Genomic DNA, 20,416 nt, shown 5'->3' with positions numbered 1-20,416 from the left:
AAAAAATTCAGTGACATCCTTACTCCATATTTGCTTAAAACTTTTCAGCAAGCGTTAACAACTGGACTACCACCAACTTTTTCTGAGGCTGTTATCACGGTAATTCCTAAATCCTGAAGAAGTTGAGGCATACAGGCCTATCTCCCTTCTTATTGTTGATCAAAAAGTATTATCCAAGACACTTGCTAATAGACTCGGCAAATTAATTAATAAATTGGTTAGCACAGATCAGAATGGATTCATTCCAGGAAGAAGCACTATGCATGATATTAGACGACTATTTAATATAATTTATCACCCTAAGGCAACTCGAGACAATTTGATTGTAATTTCATTGGATGCCGAAAAGGCGTTTGACCTGAGTGGAGTGGCGTTACTTGCTCACTGTCTTTGAGAAATTTGATATGGGGGATGAGTTTATAACTTGGATTAAAATTTTATACAGTAGTCCATCAGCACGGGTTTTAACAAATAAAACAATTTCAGACTCTTTCTATCTTCCAGGCAGGGCTGTCCCCTTTCACTCCTTTTGTTTGCGTTAACTGTAGAGCCCCTTGCAGAAACCATTCGTTCTAACTCTTGCATACATGGCTTTAATACTTCAAACAGCGATATTTTATTAATGGTATATGTCGACGATATTTTGCTTTATATTACTCAACCACAGGTGAGCCTTCCTGTTATACTCAAGATTATCACTACCTTTGGGAAATTTTCTGGCTTTAAAGTTAATTTTGAAAAAAGTGAACTCATGCCCATTGGTTTGAAGGATTTGTCTGTAATACATTCTTCCCCGTTTAAAGTTTCCACGGAAAAATTCTATACTTGGGAATTGTGGTTACTTATAAATACGCTCTTCTCTTCAAAGCTAATTTCAACCCCTTATTATCTAAGTTACAAAACTGTATACACTATTGGAGGACTCTCCTGATCTCCCTAATTGGCAGAATAAATGTGATAAAAATGATATTACTTCCTCAAATATTATATTTATTTCGTAATATTCCAATACTATTGCCCAAGTCCTTCTTTAAACACTTATAGTTCCATAGAAAGGGAAGAATAATGGAGTCTAAGAGTCACAGAATCAAAAAAGTTCATCTTTGTAAACCCAAACACGAGGGGGGTTTGGCCCTTCTGGATTTTTGCCTTTATTACTGGGCTACTCATTTACAAGTTTTTGCACTATGGTTGGAACAGTCGACTGTTGCCCCAGATTGGCTTCAGATAGAGTGGGATTACTGCCATCCTTATGATCTTGGAGCAGTGCTACTCTCTCCCGTGATATTAGACCAAACAGCAGTTAATAGTATTGTCATAAAGAGTCAGTTACGTATTTGGAGACAGATAAGAGAATACCTTAAGATAAAATCACTCTCTCTCTTAATTCCAATTGCAAATAACCCATCATTCCCCCCTTCAAGGTTGGAGACAACCTTTAATCAATGGAAGGAATTTGGTATTTGCACAGTCAAGGACCTTTATCTTGATGGGCTTTAGCTTCCTTTATGCAACTACAACAGAAAAATAGCTTCCCAAAAAAATTTTTTTTCAGATTTTTACAAATAGGGAATTACTTGCATACACAATGTTTCCCTAGATGAGGTCCCGCCCTCTGTTATTGATGATTGTCTCATATAGTTCAGGGGAAACAAATGTCAGCTATTTATAATTTATGAAAGGTTACTAGAAGCCATTTCCTCCTCTACAAAGTTGATCAGAGAGGAGTTTCACAAGATTTGGGACTCTTTCTTCTGTTACCTCAAGAGGAATTCTATTCCTTAATGCAATGTATTGTAACTTAAAAGTTGTTTTGAATGTCACTGTATCTTATATTAACAGGGGAAGGGGTGTTACATTTAATGTGTTTTTATTTATTTATTTATTTTTTTAATTAATTAATTTTTTATTTGTAAGTTTTTTGTGCATATAAGAAAATTAATACTGGAACTTGTGATTATTGTAAGGTTATTCAATGACTGAATTAAAAAACTTACTTGACAAAAAATCTATGCAGAAACACAGAAAATTGTAAAGGGTTCGCAAACGTTCTAGCGGTGAATTATAACTGAAATAAATCTCTAATCGATTGTTTTAAAGTTACCTCTAACATGAACAAAGTAGATACACTAATTACTTGCCAAAACAAATGTATCGTAACTTGAAATGTGTGGAGCTATGAAAAACTGAGATTGAATATCTTCTGCTTAGGTATATATAAACTTTTTGCCTCAGCTGTTTAGAGAAAAGAGCAGTGGGCCTAGAACAGGGCTATATAGAGCTGTCTTTTTAGACTTACCTCCTGTTCCAGCTCCTAACCCTGTCGTCACCAGAGCCACATGGACCACCTCTCTCCATGGTTTCAGGGGATTGAGGTGGTAAATTTGATGTGCGTTGCCTCCGTTCGCCTGTCCGTTCACCTGACCTCATAGTTGACTTCTCCAACTCGCTGTGTTATCTCGAAAAGGTCCTTGCCGCTTTGTGAATAATTTAAAGCTTAATGTGGGTAGTAAAATGAGTACCTTATGTCTGGGTGCAAATTCCCTGTAGCTAAGTACTCCTGTCATACAGGACTGTTGTTCTTGGGCTGGGCACAGATTCAGCTGTGTTAGGTGACTTAAGGTGTGGAATTTTGCTCTCAGATCAAGAATGTACTGGATTTCGTTTTTTCTGTTAGAAGGTCCCTCCTCCCATTTTTCCCTAAAGATGTCTAAGACACCATGAATTTTACGCCCGTACAATAATTTGAATGGGGAAATCCCGTTGTGGCTTGTGGGACCTCTCGTACTGCAAACAGAGGTTTGAGCCACTTATCCCAATTCTGAGCATCATTTTCAACAGACTTACAAATCATAATTTTAAGCATTTGATTAAACCATTCGACCAGCCCATCTGTCTGCAGATGGTTAAGACTGGTGCAAATCGATTTAATCCCCAATAATTCGTACATTTCGTGAAGAGTGCCTGACATAAAGGATGTGCCCTGGTCAGTCAGGATCTCTTTCGGGATACTGACTTGGGAGGTAACACGGAAGAGTGCCTCCACAGCGCTGTGTGCAGAGATGTTGTTTAGAGGCATTGCTTCTGGGTATCGTTGTGTAGTCCACTAAAACCAGCACAAAGTGATGCTCTTGTGCAGTCCTTTCTAATGGCCCGACGAGATCTATACCAATTCTTTTGGATTCACCAGCTGGCATTTGCTACATGTCACACACCACCTAAGAAATCCCTGAGGGCATAGTCCTTCCCACCCTCCATGAGCCCCGATGCAGCACTGACATCGACAGCCCTGGCACCGCCTCCCCAGTGCACACACACACCACCTTCACCAATTGTGCATTTCCCAGTGCCCTGCATTGAATCAGGTTTTGATGGTTGGTGGTCTGATGACACCCCGAGTCCACAAATGCCTTATGTGTACTCCCTTGTATACTCAGTGACACGCAGTACATTCCTGCTTGATCAGGGGAGGCCTGTGACACATCAGAGATCCGGATCAGCGTTCCCGATTCCATGAGGGAATGCTGATCCGGGAAATGCCTGGCTTTACTGTGGTCCTGGTGGGCATTGAAGTTTCCACTTGTATAGAGAGAGAGGGAGCTGGGGAGACATCACAGAAGGAGATGAAGGGAGGAGGAAAATCGGGGAGAAAAACGGGTTTAGGGAGCTGGCTTTGTGGCCCGGTCATCTTGGTTCTGGGGAGTTGGGACTGGGGGAGGAGTATGGAGAGGAGTGAGAGAGAGAGTGAGGGAAAAGAGAGACGTCTGGACCAAGGATCACTTCCAAGTGATTCTCCACCACCTGAAAGGCTTTGTCCAGGGACGCAGGCCATTGGCACTGGACACACTCTGCCTTTCCTGTCAGGGGGCATGTGATGAATTGCTGAAGTACCACCAGCTTGATAATCTGTTCCACGTCCTGCTCTTTCGCCATCATCCACCAGCAACAGGAGTCCTTCAGCTGCTGCACGTAGATTTATAGGTGGCCAAACTCAGGGAGCTGCAGTGCTCCTCTCGCGTCCGGCCGACCCATTGCAGGACCTCCTTCTTGACATTAGAATATTTCAGCTGCGTCTATTACGGCAGCGAGCTGAGCTTCCCCCCGATAGCAAGGGGCGGAGTCAGAGAGGCTGTTCCTCCTCTGGCCATTTCCATGTACCTGCAGCATGCTTGAAAAGCTCCAAGAAGGCCACTGGATCATCAGTGGTGAGTAACACGGGTGGAAAGTTGGCAGGGGACACAGCTGGAGATGTGGGTGCAGCAGCTTCTGCAGTGCCCGCCAGCTCTTGGCCTGCTCCTGCATACAGGCTTCGAAGCATCGCTGCTTCCTGTTGCGCAGGCTGAGAAGCATTTGGTGTGGGATTCGGTGGAGGATGGCGAGGACTTTAAGATCTCGCTGTGTGGGGAGACTTCCGTGGTGGTGTCCGAGTCTTCCAAAATCCAAGGTTTCGGCACCACTGTAGAACCCTTTGTGTGTGAGTGCGGAGGAAGACTTGGGAGGCAGGCAGAATTCTAGCAGAGCTCCAGGCTTGTGGTTATTCACACCACGCTTTTCATCACACTTTCAAAAACTCAATCAAAAAGCACAAACCAACTAAAAAGTGTCCATCATGAACTTGCGCCTTTCGCGCTGTTGAAGTTCAAGTTCACGCTCCTCAGCGTGTGTCTGTGTGTGTTGCATCCTCTGCCAGTTCGATCACTCGCTCGATCTCTCTGGTCACGGCTGTCGGTGAAAGAATAACGAAACACAAATAAGTAGACTAGCAGTATCAAGACACAGGTGAGAATCATCACACGTTACCTGCCATACATTTTGTAGTCTATCTAGAAGAATATTATGATGACTGTTATCAAAAGCTGCACTAAGGTCAGGCAGAGCAAGCAAGGAAATAAACCCCGTCGGAGGTTTGTTTTTAAAGAGCAAATTAGTGAAATTAGTTTGGAATGTTGGATTGGAGTAAATATTATAATCCTACTATCCCATCCTTCCCCACAGCCCAGACATATGAAGAATACGAGAGATTGCTTTTATATGCAGGAAGTGACAAGTACTTGTCAAATATTCCTGCAGCTGTTTAATGTTGGTTTAGGTGTCTTGGAAGTTTTCTTCTTATCCTTTCGTCAATTTTGGAGGGATGTCCTGTTCTTGCTAATGTAACTGTGGTACCCCATTTTCTCCACTTGTTGTTGATCTTCATTTGGGGTTAATCGGAATCATTTCAGTGATTACAGGTGAATGATAATTACTTTTGAAAATGAGTATAAATGTGATGGGTTAATTGGTGATCGGTTAATCGGCACACTTGTTCAACCAGGTTATTGTAAGTTTTTTCTTTTTCCTAAAATGTTTCTATTTGTTTGCCACTTGAATTTTGTTGGTTGCTATATCACATTGAAGGTGGAAAAAGATCTGACAGGGTTTCCTTTTTTACATAACAAAAAAATCTGCATTGATTAATATTTGGTCTACGTATACAGTGGATATAAAAAGTCTATCATATATATATGTACACAGTGGAGATCAGAATTAGAGAACAATTTATGAACACTTGATTTTTTCAGGAATAATGTAATCTTCATTGCTCAACATTTGAAGGAATTTTTGTTGTGGCTATACCATGCTAATAGAACAGTGTTTTACAAAATAACCAAGGCACTTCAACAAAAAACCTTTATTTTGTAGAAAACACAATGATCAAAATTAGAGAACAGCAATGACTGTAGCACAGAGAAAGATTACAACTAAAATTTCTGAAGGTTACATCCGTCAGCATTTAGTAGAAAGTGTTCAGGCCCTTGCTTTGAATGACTATAGCACATCTGCGGCCACAGGACGTCACTAGTCTCTCACACTGCTCTGGTGTGATTTTGGTCCACTCTTCTTCCAGTCTCTTCCACAGTTCGGTGACTGTAGTGGGCTTCTTGGCCATAACTTTGTCACCAAGGATTTTCCAGAGGTTTTCTATTGGGTTTAGGTCAGGACTCTGGGCTGGCCATTTCATTATTTCAATGTTTTCAGCTTCAAGGAACTGCTTTACCCATTTTGCTGTGTGACAGGGGGCTTTGTCGTGCATGAAAATTGCTGGCTGACTGGGCTTTGGACCAGTTCTCCTCTGTCCACACAACATGCTCCTCAGCAAAGGTTAGTCTAGCCTTTTGATTCTTTCTGCTAATGAGAGATTTGGTCACTGCAGAGTGGGCTTTCAGTCCAAATTCTCTTAAACGTTGAGACACGGTATGACGAGACAGATCCTTACTCTGTTCAGCGCTGAACTGGTGAGCAATCCCAGCTGCAGTGTTGAACCGATTGCCCATTGTGATTCTCTGCATTATCCTGTCCTCTCTTGCATTTGTCTTTCATGGACGACCGGGCTTCTTGTGGGACTTGAGTTTGTGACGTTGTAAAGATGCAATATTCTAGAAATCACAGATGTGGAATGACCAACTTCTCTTGCTATGGCTGAAAGGGTCATCCCTTTGGCCTTCATCTGGACAACCTGCTGCCGGGGGGTTTCAGTCACTTTAGAACGGCTCACCATCTTGCAAAGTCACTGTAAAGTTTGGGTTCTAGTTAAATAGGGTTTGTCAGATAATTAAAGAAATTAGCACCAAGTGCCAGATTAACACCAATTACTGGGAGGTATCTGAAAGTGTTCTCTAATTTTGATCAGTGTTCTTTTTCAAATCTCATTGAAGTTTTTTATTCTGTGCTTCAAAATATATGTAACTCATGAAATATGCTTAAAAAACTGCTCTTTTACTCCTGTTTAGATAATTTCAAATAGGACTAAGCAGTGACCTTGAAATTTAGGAAACTGTAGGTTGTTCTTTAATTTTGATCTCCACTGTGTATATATATATATATATATATATATATATATATATATATATATATATATATATATATATATATATATATATATATATATATATATAATGCTTTTAAGCTTGCAAACCCTGCTGTGAATGAACATTATTTTTAGTTCTCTGACTTTTGGAGACTTTTATGCAATTGCAGGTGATAAAACTGATGATTCCTGTTAGCATTTGGAGTCATATCCAAAAATTACGTTATGCTAAATCTGCTCTAATGTAGTACTCTGTGAGATGTCGTTGCAGTATTATCTTTTGTACGTCTGTGTAGCCTGTAGGTTTTGTGTATGACCCCTATGTTTTAATGTTTGATTCTGCAATTTGTATACAGGTTCTCTAGGCCTACAGCTGCTGCAAAACATGAATTACTGTTAAATTGAAGATTGTGTTGCTTGGTACCTTGGAAAGTGCATACCATTCTTAGTAAAATGCAACTGCCTATTCTTCCCTTAGATCTCAAAAAAAAAAAAAAAAAAACTGAAATAAAGCGTTTCAGGAATTTAAGGAATTGTCCATTATTAAATAAGGAAATATGTTATACTCATATAGGAAATGTTTAATTTGTTTTACACACCTGCTTTGGTGTATAAGCTGAAGGAAAATTAATAATAATTTGATATCATGCCAATATTTTCAAATTAATCAGAGGAGGAATTGAGTTTCTCAGAATAGGTTTCATGTAGTCATAATTTCATGCTGATTTAATAGCTGGAGTTCCGTTCAAACACTTAACAAATTTTAAGCAAACTTCTAAAAGGCTGGCAAAAGAAAATGAAATCTTTGTTTTCATTAGTTTTCATCCTGGAGATGACATAAAATGATTAAGAAAAAAAACACTATAATACCAAATGTGCATGTCTGTTTTTGACTCGTGTATATAAAGAAATGAGTGCCAAACAAACAGCAGTGTTAAAGAGAAATATAGAGCTGTATTGTGTCTTTGGCTCTATCTTAATAGCTGTGTTAAAGTGAAGCAAAAGATAGACTTCTTGGAGCAACAGTGGAAAATGCGCAACATATTATTTCTGAAGAAAATCTTGGATCAGTTTTAAAGTTGTATTTCATCTTAGGAAAAATATTGAAGAAAGTTTCCTATTAAAGTACTTTGTGAATTCTGTATACTGTACACAGTAGGATACATTTTGAACAGATTATTTCTTAAGATTGGTAATCATGTTATTTATTTTAGGATAGGGCTTTGAGCCTCACCCTTCCCCATGCTGTATAATGCTGACCAGAGCTACCCCTCCCCCCTGCCCCTCCTCATGTGTGTTTTACAGGTCACTAATGAAAGTGGGAATGCACTCAGAAAGAATACCATTTTACAAGAAAACTGGGGCCAGAACCTAGAAGTCTTAGCATTCTGTGAAGACATTGCAAAGTAAGTCATTCAAATGGAAAGAAGGATTGTGTGTGAACTGTGGGAGATTCTGTGTTTATGATGTCTGTGACCTCTATAGCCATTCTTTTGGGTAGCCAGTACAAGGTCTGGAAATTGTTTTAGCTTTTGTGATGTCATGAGATATAGAGTGTCACCATGTCACCAGTGATATTCAGGGTTTTTAAATCAAAGCTGATATTTGACTGCAGAATTTTTTATGCCAATGTATCTGTCTATTCTCTTTGCAGACTAAAATCAAAGTTTGCATTTGACGATCATTCTACCAATCCTGGATATGTTTTGAGCCCAGTGATCTCTCACAGGGAGGTGACAGGAGACAATAGTAGCAGTGTGAAAGTTTCCATTGAAATTTTGGACTCCCAGCAGCCTGTGACCTTCACCTGCGATGGTAAAAATTTGTATTTACAAATTATTTTGTTACCCACAGGCAAGTAAGGTCCCTTGTGTTTAAACTTTTTCACCTAGCTTTGAATGCTTATTATAAGAGTTCTAGCAATACCATATTACCATGTGATACCATGGGTTACTGTGTTAGCCATACCATGTTAGTGTTAACCTATTTTAGTAATATCATTTTGGTTACCAAAATTGTTAGCAAAATTTATAGTTTGAACTAATAAGCTTCACCTGCTGACACTTTGAGCTACTTTAGCATATGTGAAAGAACTATGCTGCCTTCAAGTCCTCCTTGGAAATTCATGTGTTAGTATGGTGGTGGCCATTATAACATGGTGTGTGTATAAGTGGTTTTGGTTGGAAAAAATTGGATGACATGAGAAAACTCTCAATTAAGAGGAGCAGTGGCTCCTCCTCTATTTAAAAAGAAAAGACAATAGGGGCCACCATCCCAGTTCAAAAGCACTACACCAGAGCTCCATGCAACTTTGAAGAGGCATGTTAACCACGTAACTCCAACCTTATACATTGCCTTCGACATCCCTGTCAAAATTTCATTCACCCCTGCAGCCTTGCCACTACATAGGTTTCTAACTACTTTAGTAACCTCAGCCACAAAACTAGACTCCAAAACACCAGAGATTTATGGCATTGCCACCTGAATGGTGGGCATGTCCATTCGTTTATGGAGTTCCTCAAAGTACTTTGACCACTCAGCAGTATTCCTAGTAGAAGTCAAGACTGCCCTTTACCCAATCACAGCTCTTAAAGTATTTCCATTAATCCCAACAATGAAGTACCCCAGGTGCACTGTGGAGTCAGTAAGGGGGTACCATCATGACCACATTCACGATTTTACATCTTGAGACTTGAAATTTCATGGATGCAATCTTCTTGTCCACTGGTACAATCACCGACTGTGAGACCCTCAGCCTGGGACTAATGAGTGTTCTCACGCCTGCCTGAGGCCTATGTCCTAAATCTTGAGAAGGTGAGAGATCATCCCCGATATAGAGGTTTGGGACCGTTTGAGTAATGTACTAGTGGCAATTAAAAATATTAATTTCTTTTTAGACCATGCACCTTGATTTGAAAGCTATTCTTGCAATTAATTTATTGACTTTTGAAAGCTGTTTTTGGGAGGGTAAGTCCCTAACTTGCAAACATCTGCTCCAAATATCCCTATGGTATCACACTTTCCCCAAGTAGGGCTTAGCACCAACTACCAAATCTGCATAATGTTTAGTTATTTGTATTAATGATTGATTAGATGTTGAATTTTAGTGTTTTATTATTAATTGATTTTTTAGTTTAACCCTTTACTTACCCTAAATTTTGCTTTTTCCTTCTTCCTCTGTCTAATTTTCTTCCTTGTAGTGAGTTCACCAGTGGAGCTGCTGATAATGCAGGCTCTCTGCTGGGCCCATGATGACTTGAGCCAAGTGGACATCAGCAGCTATGTCCTGAAGGTTTGTGGCCAGGAACAGGTCCTACAAAAGTAAGTCATTCCCCTGCAAATAGTCATTCCTCTGCTAATAGCAAGATTCCCCATTGGCTCTTGGAGAATTGAAAAACACTTGTTTTTGTCAACCTTGGGGACAATTAAGCAGCTCTTAATTTAGTATGAGAAAGTTGATAATCATTTAGACCATTGTGTAATTTGAGCAATCTACTTAAATCTTTTTAGGATGGGGTCTGTTATCCGGTTTGGCTGATATATGCATTTGTGCATAATCAGCCAAGCAATAGAAGATAATAGCATGTTTATGAATTTGCCAAGCTGCAGTTTTGTCTATGAAAATTTGAGATTGGCCTATAGTTGTACAAGTTAATTTTCAAGGTCAAGGTTATTTCAGTTTCTTATTCCAAGACCTTTTTTCAAACACCAGCACAACTACCACCACCAAAAAAGCCAAATTGCTATTATTTTACACCTTGCATACACTTTGTACCACTCAATTAAACCAAAATTAGAGCATTGGACAAGACTTTGGAATTGAAACTGTGCTGTACTGTACACTATATAAAAAGTAAATGAATAAGAACTTATTCATTTATAATTCTGATTGTAAGAATGGTCAACATTAAATGTCTTATGGGATGTAAAAAAATCCCAAAACATTAATCCTGTGACCACTTGATTGAAAAGGCTGAAAAGATTATTTTCTTAAAATTAAGACGAAGATAACCTGGAGATCTTCTGAATAGCACAGAGAGAATCACATTAGCTAGCACCAAGTTCTTTCACCCAAACTTAATTTGTACAATAGATGGCAGCTCACTCAGGGAGAAAAAGCAACTAGTGTACCAAGGCTCAAGCTGAACACCTTTCATGGTTTATATTATGTGAACTATAGACTATTTGGTTCAAACCAGACAAAAAGAATCTTAAAGATTTTGAGCTGACCTGTATAATGTATAAAATGTGAGAGATCATTTTTTAAAGAAATATTTACACCAAGACTGCCAAAAGTTATCAAATGGATTAGTCATATTTATATTTTCAAATTTCATAATGCAGTGCCCTGACAGCAAGCAGGAAGTAAGGCTCTACAACTGTATTTTAAGTCTCTTTTTCTGTATTGAATCCAAATTTTATATTGCATAAATTCCACATGACATTCAGTTGGCCTACCAAATTTCTTGTCAAAACTTTGCCTGGTCAAGTCACTCATCACTCTCAGGAAAGAGGTTCCTGTAGTTCTCAATCCTGCCACAGCATCTTGCCAGTGCATCTCAATTGGGTTGAGGTCCTGACTTGGCAATTCCAACACCTTTATTTTTTCTTCTGTAGCCATTCAGGTATTGATTTGCTGGTGTGCTTAGAATTCGTATGCAACAGCCAAAACAAATTTGTAGGCAAAGGTGATTTTGACTTCTCCACAACCTGTGCAAACTTTGTTTCATTGAACTTATACTGAGGTAAAGGGTCTAGCCTCAGCTTGATGGTGGCGCTATAGCGCAAGCTTTTACTTTTTGTTCTATATCTTGATAACTGTAAGTCATACACTCAAAAAAATTTTTTTTCTTATTCTCTGGATTCTGCTGAATTTAGCTATGATGGTTTTTGGATATTTGCATAATATGTAAAACCTACTTTTGAATCATAGGATTTTTCACTGATCTTCACAAACTGGGTGTCAGTTTTTTATTTTTAAATAGTTTAAATAGTTTTTCTATTTCAGAGAATGTGAACCTTAATAATTATCAGTTGATGTGTAAATACTATGGCCTCCACAAGTTAATCAATTGTAATGAGCCGGAGCATAATTTACTCAAAGAGCTGTAACTCAATGAATGTTTTGTTCATACAGACAAAACTTGAAAGGCATAAACAGGACAAGATTCTGAGGTCATGTGCAAAGTTTGGGGTGTGGTTATGAATAGGGGCAGAGCTAAGGTCAGATTACTGTTTCTCAGGAAACGTAAGTCAGATCGAGCTGATATTTGGTGTGGTACATTAGTGTGCTAATCTGTAAGTGAAATTTTGATGATGACCTAATTACTTAAAAAACATGGATGCAATTGGCCAGTCACAAGCTATTGTCATGAAACTTGAATGGGAAACAGTGAAATTCCTTGTTAGTGCTGATTTCTTGGCTCAATCCATATAAATTTATCATTTGAATCATTTAGCCCTGCCCATGCCAGTTTACAATAATTTGCGTAATATATACAAAATTGTGCTGAAATTTGGTGTGCTGTATCAATGTGCTAATCTGTAACTAGATTTTTACTCAACACTGAATTACTTCAAAAACCTGGCCACCTTCAGCCAGTCAACTTTCAGAAGGCATTTCACACAACTATTGAGCATTGAGCTGTTGTCACAAAACTTCGTAAGTATGTTCATGTATGGTGTCTTTTCGTTGTTGTGTGTACATTGGCAAGGACTGGTCACTGGGGGCGATGTTTACCAAGAATGCTTGGACCCCACAGATTGCCCTTCTCCTACGTCTACCTCTTCTTATTATTATTATTATTATTATGAGGCCAAGCACTGAATGTGCATAGCGACCCAATAGTGATTGTATGTTTTCTTATTATTATTAGTGGACAAGTCCCAAAGGTTTGTAGGCACTCTTTAGTGAATGTATGTTTTCTACTGCTTCTTCTTCTCTCATTATTATTATTATTATTATTATTATTATTATTAATTAATTTATTTATTTTTATACTTCCATATCAGAGTCTATGGCATAGCATAGTGATGGCAGCATAATGCTATGGGGTGCTTTTCAGCAGCAGCGATTGGGAGACTGGTCAGAAATGAGGGAAGGGTAAATTAAGCCAAATACAGAAATTTGCTTGAAGAAGACCTGCTCTAGAGCGCACAGAACCTGGAGTGGCTTTGGAACAAGTCTCTGAATGACCTTGAGTGGTTCAGCCAAGCCCAGACTTCAACCCATAGAACATCTGTGGAGAGACCTGAAGATGGCAATTAACAAGTGCTTGCCATCCAGTCTGATTAAGTGTTCTACAGACTTGTTTGTCTCTGTTGTTCTTGGTTATTTTCCACTATTCAAAGATAAACAGTAGTGATTTTAACACAGAATTTTAGCCTTTATAACAATAAAGTTAATAATAGTAAAAATATAGCCTTTTATTCCTGTGTGGTTATGCTATGGACATGTGTATGGACATAGCTTATCTAATAAGAATGTAATATTAAAATTGTATAAAAAAAAGTGTAAAGCTCAAACTTGTTTTTTTTTTTTTTTTTTTCCCTTTTTGAACATTTCAATACTGATGCTATAGTTACATTTTGCCACTAACCCAAGTGTGATGCTTCTCTTTGTTCCTTAGTAAGCACAGTCTGGGCAGCCATGAGTATGTGCAGAGCTGCAGGAAATGGGAGACTGAGATAAAGCTGCAACTCCTTACTCACAGCACAATGAAGAGAGACCTTGCCCGAACGGTAATATCATCCTAAACTTTATGGTTGTCTCCTTGTGGGGGACCAATTTAAGTGAGCAGACTGTGTATACTGGCTTTCAGGTTTTGGTTCAGTAGGCTACTCTTTTAATGCTCTGGTCACCAGCGTTGCTTTTCTTCTTAATAACTAACTAGTGAAGAAAACCGGACTCAAACTGGTTTATTATATTTTTAGTTGTATACCATATTCAATGGTGTATTTGAAACTTTGAAACCAAATCCAGCTGTTGCACTATAGACATTAACCAATTATGCCTTCTGCCCATTTATGAGACAAATGGGTTGGTTGGGTGAATTAAGTTTATTCTGAATTAATCCCTAGGCAACAATCTCATCATAAATATTTGGTTAAATTAAATAGCTACCATTATTACCATTATTTGGTTAAATTACCGTAGCTGTCTAGGTATTGTCAGCTAGTTAGCAAGACTAGGGGTTTCACTACAATTATTCATTATCCGTCATTGTGACGGACAGGGTTGTAAAAATTGTTATTGTATAATTTTATTTGTCATATGTTTTCCTTCATACATAATTGGATGTGTCTAGTTGCATTTACCATAACTTGGGTGAGATCAGATATTTAAAAAAATTTAAAGGACATTGGTTTCATTGTTTGTGTCCCTGAAATGAATGAACCGTGAAACTGCTGAAATGGCTCACTGATCATTCTAGCTGTTCTTCTTAACCAGTGTTCTTCTAACCAATTTTTGATAACGCTGTATTAGCTAACAAGCTGACAGTGAATCAGCCTAAATTGTTCTCTCTGCTCGTAAAGCCCATGTTACACCAGATGCAGTGGCACTTCCAATATGCTCCTACTTTAATCAGTATTACTTTTTGCAGCATAGCATTTTATTTTTTTCTCTGTTGTTTTTCAGTTCAAAGTAGAACATCCATTTTATACTTTTACATTATGTAGTATTATGCAGTTTAGGTTCATATTCTACACAGTAAGCCACAGGAGCTATATTTAATCTGTAGCCTTACTACAACAGTGCACACCCTTACAAGGGTTAAACTTTAGATTTTGTGAAACCAGAAGAAAATATGTAGTTGATCATATGGTGATGCTGCATGTTTTTTCTAATTTACTTCAATTAGCTCAGTGTTGATTTAGACCCCTAATGATTAAGCCAGAGGAGAGAGTGGCAAGGAAAAACTCCCTGAGATAACATGAGAAAGACACCTTGAGAGGAACCAGACTCAACAGGGAATATAACATTATATGGGTGACACCGGATAGTGGGATTATAAATCTTACTCTTCCACAGTTGTATACTATATAATCACACAGTATTGAGTGTGTTAAAAGGATATTCAGTATTAGCATGAGGGACTGTAGGTAATAGTCTGTAGTTTCCAAGAGAAACTATCCACTGAAGAATGGGTGAGTCTTGGGCATAAACTATTTTTTTTAATATTAATATTAATTAATATTATTATTAATATTGGGCCACATCAGCTTTTTTGAGAGACACTGAAGGGTTGTAAATGAAGAGAGAGAGTGTGTGTGGAGGCCCCTCTGAAAGTATTGGAACAGCAATGCCAATTCTTTTGTTTTTGCTGTACACTGAAGCCATTTGGGTTTGAGATCAAAATGAATGAGATGGTAGATCAGAATTTCAGCTTTTGTTTCCTCATATATATAGCAAGAAGTGTTAAACAGCTTAGAACATAACATCTTTGCTGGTAGAATTTTTTTTAAGTATTGAATCACACAGTCTTAAAGTGAATATCAAGTAAATAACACCTGAATATTTGGTTGAATAGCCCTTGTTTGCAATAATTATATTAAGCTGATGACCAACTGCCATCACCAGAATGTTGAATTCTTCTTTTCCAGGCTTGTACCACAGCTTCTTTAAGTTGTTGTTTGTTTTGGGGCGTTTCTACCTTCATTCTACTCTTTAAGGAGGAGAAATGCATGCTCAGGAAGGTCTGGTGATTGACTTGGCAAGTCTAAAACCTTCCAAGTCCTTTGTTGTGTTTGCAGTGTATTTTGGGTCATTGTCTTGACTTTCTGCATGATGAAGTTCCTCCCAATTAAATTGGGTGAATGTCTCTGTAAATTGGCAGACAGAATGGTTCTGTAGACTTCTGAATTTATTTTCCATGTCCACCGTGATTGATCGATGAGCTCGTATGTTCTGGATTATGAGCGGATCCTTTCTTTCTCCACACTTTGGTCTTTCCATCCCTTTTTTAGAGGTTTATCTTCATTCCAGAACTTTTATAGCTCATCTCTGTATTTCTTTGTGTATTCCAAACTGGCCTTACAATTCCAGCTGCTGATGAGTGGTTTGCATCTTGTGGTATGGCATCTATATTTATATTCTCAAAGTCTTATTTGAACGGTAGATTGTGATACCTTCACCCTTGCTCTGTGGATGTTGTTGATGTCACTGGCTGTTGAACATTTCTTCACAGCTCTCACACCGACCTGTTCGATGTCTGGTTGTTAGTACACCAGTGGTTTCTTTCTTTTTCAGGACATTCTGAATTGTTGTATTGGCTATGCCCAATGCTTCAAAATGGCTTGCTTTTCTCCCATAGACAGATCTATAGTCTGCATATTGGTTTAACAAATGCAGTCTTCATAGGTGAAACCAAGGGCTCAAACCAAGAGTAGACATTCAGAGCTGTTAATAGTTTAAACAGTCAATCTAACAAAGCACACCTGGGGGAAAAAAAAAAAAAAAAAAAAAAAAAAAAACACCTGTCAGTCACAATATTTTTGATCACTTGAAGGATTGGGTTCAAGCAAAGGGGGTTATATTTTGCGTTATTTAACACATCTAGATGTAAATATCAGGAAATGAAGGCTGAAATTCTGATCTATTGTCTCATTCATATTTTAATCTCAAACCCAGATGTCTTCAGTATATAGCTTATTTCACCCCTTTTTTGGCTGCTCTCATTGGGGTTGCCACAACAGGTCACCCATCCACATATTTTGATTCTGGCACAAGTTTTATATGCCCTTCCTGACACAACCCTCTGCATTTCTGGGACTGGCATTGAGAGTGCACTGGCTCGTGCAACACTCCAGTAGCTGGGGTTGGTTCCCTGACTGGGAATCGAACCCGGACTGTGGCGATGAGAGTGCCGAGAAACGTCCACTAGTCCACAGGGAACCTCTCCAGTGTATAGCAATATAGCAAAGACAAATGATCACCACTGCACCACCATGCTCGACAGTTGGTATGAGGTGTTTGTGGTGATATGCTGTGTTTGGTTTTCACCAAACATCTCCATCTTGGTCTCCTCAGTCCAAAGGATATTGTTCCAGAAGTTTTGTGGTTTGGTCAGCTGCAATTTTGCAAAGTTGTTGTGCCATATTCTTTTTGGAGGGAAGGGGCTTTTTCCTTACTACCCTTTCATGAAAGCCATACTTATTCATACTTGAGCATTAAACGGTCTGAACCTGGACTGAGTTTGCTGGGATGCCCACTCCTAAGAAGATTGGCAACTGTCTTTAAGGCTCTCCATTTATAAACGATCCTTCTCACTGTACAATGGTGAATTTGAATTTTTATGGGAGATGGCCTTATAACTCTTCCCAGGTTGATGAACTGCAACAGTTGCTTCTCTGAGGTCATGGCTGATATCCTTTCTTCTTGGCATGATGGGGACATGCACCTGAGTGCTCCAGAACACTTTATAGAGGTAGTCACAATTCTTGATGATTATCTAAACTTGTGCACTTCATTAGTAACACCTGGCTGCTAATTACTCTCTGAATGATTGTGGAAGTAGGAAGGGTGTACTTATTTTTTTCCCCACCTAGTTTCTGAATGTCTGTTTACTTTTTGGAGAAAAATGACTATATATTGAAATCTGTTGTGTTTTCTGTTGTCACCCGAGGTTTTTGTTTGTTTATAGAAGTTGGTAAGGACCACACAATTGTTATTTAGGTCCTGATAAATAAAAACACAGAATTGAAGAGTGTACTCTCTTTTTCCCATGACTGTGTGTTTTATATCATTGTCAAATAAATCTATCTATCGGTGGTTGCTAGGGTGTTGCTAGGTGGTTAGTAAGGTATTTCAGGTAGTTACCAAGGTGCTGCTATGGTATTCCAGGTGGTTGCCAGAGCATTGCTGTTGGTTGCTATAAATAATCATGAGTTAGAGCTGTTTGAGTGAATTAGTCTCTGCCCCATTAGAACTGATTAGTAGGTGGCGGCCATATTGTTCATAAATCTCAACATTTTGTCAATTATTGAAGATCATTCTGTCCTAAGCCATTTGACTCCGATTTTGTGAAGATGGGAAATTAGATGAAAATCTAAATTGGCAACAGGTGTTTGCTTTAAGACTACATGGGAAGCCTGGCTTCCCTTTAAAATTTCATTAAAATGTGGCAATGAAATCTTTACCAAAGTGTGTATATTATTCATCAGTCATGGTGGAATATTTTAGCAAATCAAATATCACTACAATATCACACTGTTCATTCATTTAACTCAGTGACCAGTGTCGCCTGCATAAAAATCCCCCTTGAAGCCCCCAGCACAGTGCTTATTGAAGCTGGTGCATCTCTTGGTGTTTGTTAGACATTCGTGAAGATAGTGTTTTAATTGAATGAAAAATTGACACTCATTGGACAAGAGGCATTTAGCATGTCATTTTGAGTGCTGCCAGGATGCACGGCTTCACTGGGAGTGAATGGAGTGTGGGCAGGTGCGTTTTGCACAGGAAAAAACCCATCTTGATGTTTATTGGACAGTGTGCTCTTTGCTTGCCCTGTCTGGATACACTGCTTCTCCTTATGATGATTGGTGGATCACTCAAAGTGGTGGAACCTCGTGACCAGCTGCCAAACGGTAAGTCGGTAGGGAGCATGACTGATATCTCAAACTAAAATATATCACCGCCAGTCGGAATCACTTGGAGCCTGCTGTGGTGTAATTTGTAATTTGTGGGGCAGTCGGGGCCTAATGGTTAGAGGCTCGGACTAGTAACCTGAAGGTGAACCTGAAGGTCGTGGGTTCGAGTCTCAGGTCCGGCAGGGATTGTAGGTGGGGGGAGTGAATGACCAGCGCTCTCTCCCACCCTCAATAACATGACTGAGGTGAGACCCTTGAGCAAGGCACCGAACCCCCAACTGCTCCCCGGCCGCCGCAGCAAAAAAGGCTGCCCACTGCTCCGTGTGTGTGTTCACTACTGTGTGTGTGCACTTGGATGGGTTAAATGCAGAGCACAAATTCTGAGTATGGGTCACCGTACTTGGCCACAAGTCACTTCACTTCACTTAAATGTTGTAAATAAACTGTAAGTATAAATTTGAGTGTGATTATTAGTATTAATTTCTGAAATTTGTTGTTTATAAGACTAGCTAGCTAGTTGCCACATGCTTCTTCAGCTAGGAGCTTAGCTGCTTTTTGCAGTAAAATGCCAGACACTGCTAATGTTCACCTGATTTTACAAAATTCTTTTGATGCTCATACTTACAAGGAGAGACAGAATATTAAACAAGAGGGCAGACCAAGATTTTAATACCACAGTCTGGCAGCGGAAAATGTCCTTTTAGCTTTCTTGGTACAGTAAATTCGTTAGGCTGTATTTATTATTAGTCTTTGATTCCAAATCCCTGTGACTTAACAACAATGTGTGGGTGTATATGTGTATGTATTGGGCAATGTTAGCAGCATCTGGCATTTTGCTGCAAAAAGCAGCTAAGCTACTAGCTGAAGAAGCATGTGGCAGCTAGCTAGCTAGACTTAAACAACAAATTTCAGTAATTATTACTAATAATCAAACTGAAATTTTTACTCACAGCAGGCTCCAAGTGGTTCAGACTGGCGCCAACTCTGGAGGCAGTTGTCCACATAAAAACACTCATCTGTACTCATGGTGCCATGCTGTTCTTGATTACATGGCACTGCAGAGCATAGGTGGCACTGCAAGGACTACAGGCAGTGCCAAAAGGTAATACCTGCCATTTTAGGGGACTCATTGAATTTCAGATCACGCCAGAGAAACTGCAGTAAGGGACAATCCTCAGGAACGAGGCAGACCTGATAGAACATTGCCTTGATGTCACCACTGACTGCAGTTGGATGCTGCCTAAAACTGATGAGTACACTTAGCAACACTGCTCCAAGGGTAGGGCCAGCTGACTGGTACAGATTGAAACCCTACCCATGATATTGGTGGGGAAAAGTTGAAAACATGGTGGGATTTCCCATTATGACTGACAAGGTGATGGGGTATATACCAACATTCGTCAGAGTCTGCTGTCTCTCTAGTTACTTTCTGGACAGCACTTGTCTGCAGAAGCATCTCCATCTCTGCTCTGTAGTTTTTGGCTTTCACTGGATCCTTCAACAAACGTCTCTCAAAACAGCAAAGATTAGGCATGACTGACTCCTTAGGGGCGTGCAACAGACGCATGTCCTTCTGTCAAAGTAATGGCATTGCCAATCGGAGAATTCTGTTCACTTCTGTGAAGATAGTCTTGGTTTCAAACAGTTTTATAGCCTCCTGATCTTGCTTGGACCAAGTCACCACTTTCTCCCTGTGTGGAACAGTTTCTATCTGCCAGAGTCTTTATACATTCTTAAAGAGCTCATTTTCTGGGGATGAAGACAGAGGTCAGCAGGCATTGTTGTAAGGATGCAGGCTGCCCCATTAATGACGCAGGGCTCTGGATGGTGCCCTGTTTGCCAAAGGCTTTGGCAGCAGTTGAGAGCAGGATAGTTCTCTTAGAACTGTCATCCAGGAGGACACAGGTATCTAAGGTAGGTCTTTGTAATGAACATGTACAAGAAGTACGTTCAGCATGACAGAGAGCTAATATAATAATG

General features: G+C 39.3%; 1 protein-coding gene across 4 annotated transcripts in view; it reads left to right on the top strand.

Annotated features, from left to right (window-relative positions):
- pik3c2a (phosphatidylinositol-4-phosphate 3-kinase, catalytic subunit type 2 alpha) overlaps positions 1–20,416 on the top strand; it is an 89,960-nt gene that overhangs the window by 21,425 nt on the left and 48,119 nt on the right. For all 4 annotated transcript variants that reach the window (XM_053235039.1, XM_053235038.1, XM_026913684.3 and 1 more), the window contains exons 3-6: positions 8,153–8,253; positions 8,502–8,662; positions 10,048–10,168; positions 13,477–13,588. In XM_053235039.1, coding sequence (XP_053091014.1) covers positions 8,153–8,253; positions 8,502–8,662; positions 10,048–10,168; positions 13,477–13,588 — 495 coding nt within the window. The remainder of the gene's footprint in view (positions 1–8,152; positions 8,254–8,501; positions 8,663–10,047; positions 10,169–13,476; positions 13,589–20,416) is intronic.

This window comes from Pangasianodon hypophthalmus, chromosome 6 (genome assembly GCF_027358585.1).
Source record: "Pangasianodon hypophthalmus isolate fPanHyp1 chromosome 6, fPanHyp1.pri, whole genome shotgun sequence".
Lineage (NCBI taxonomy): Eukaryota > Metazoa > Chordata > Actinopteri > Siluriformes > Pangasiidae > Pangasianodon > Pangasianodon hypophthalmus.
The sequence above is the reverse complement of the archived record's forward strand: the minus strand, read 5'-3'. Positions and strand labels throughout refer to the sequence as shown.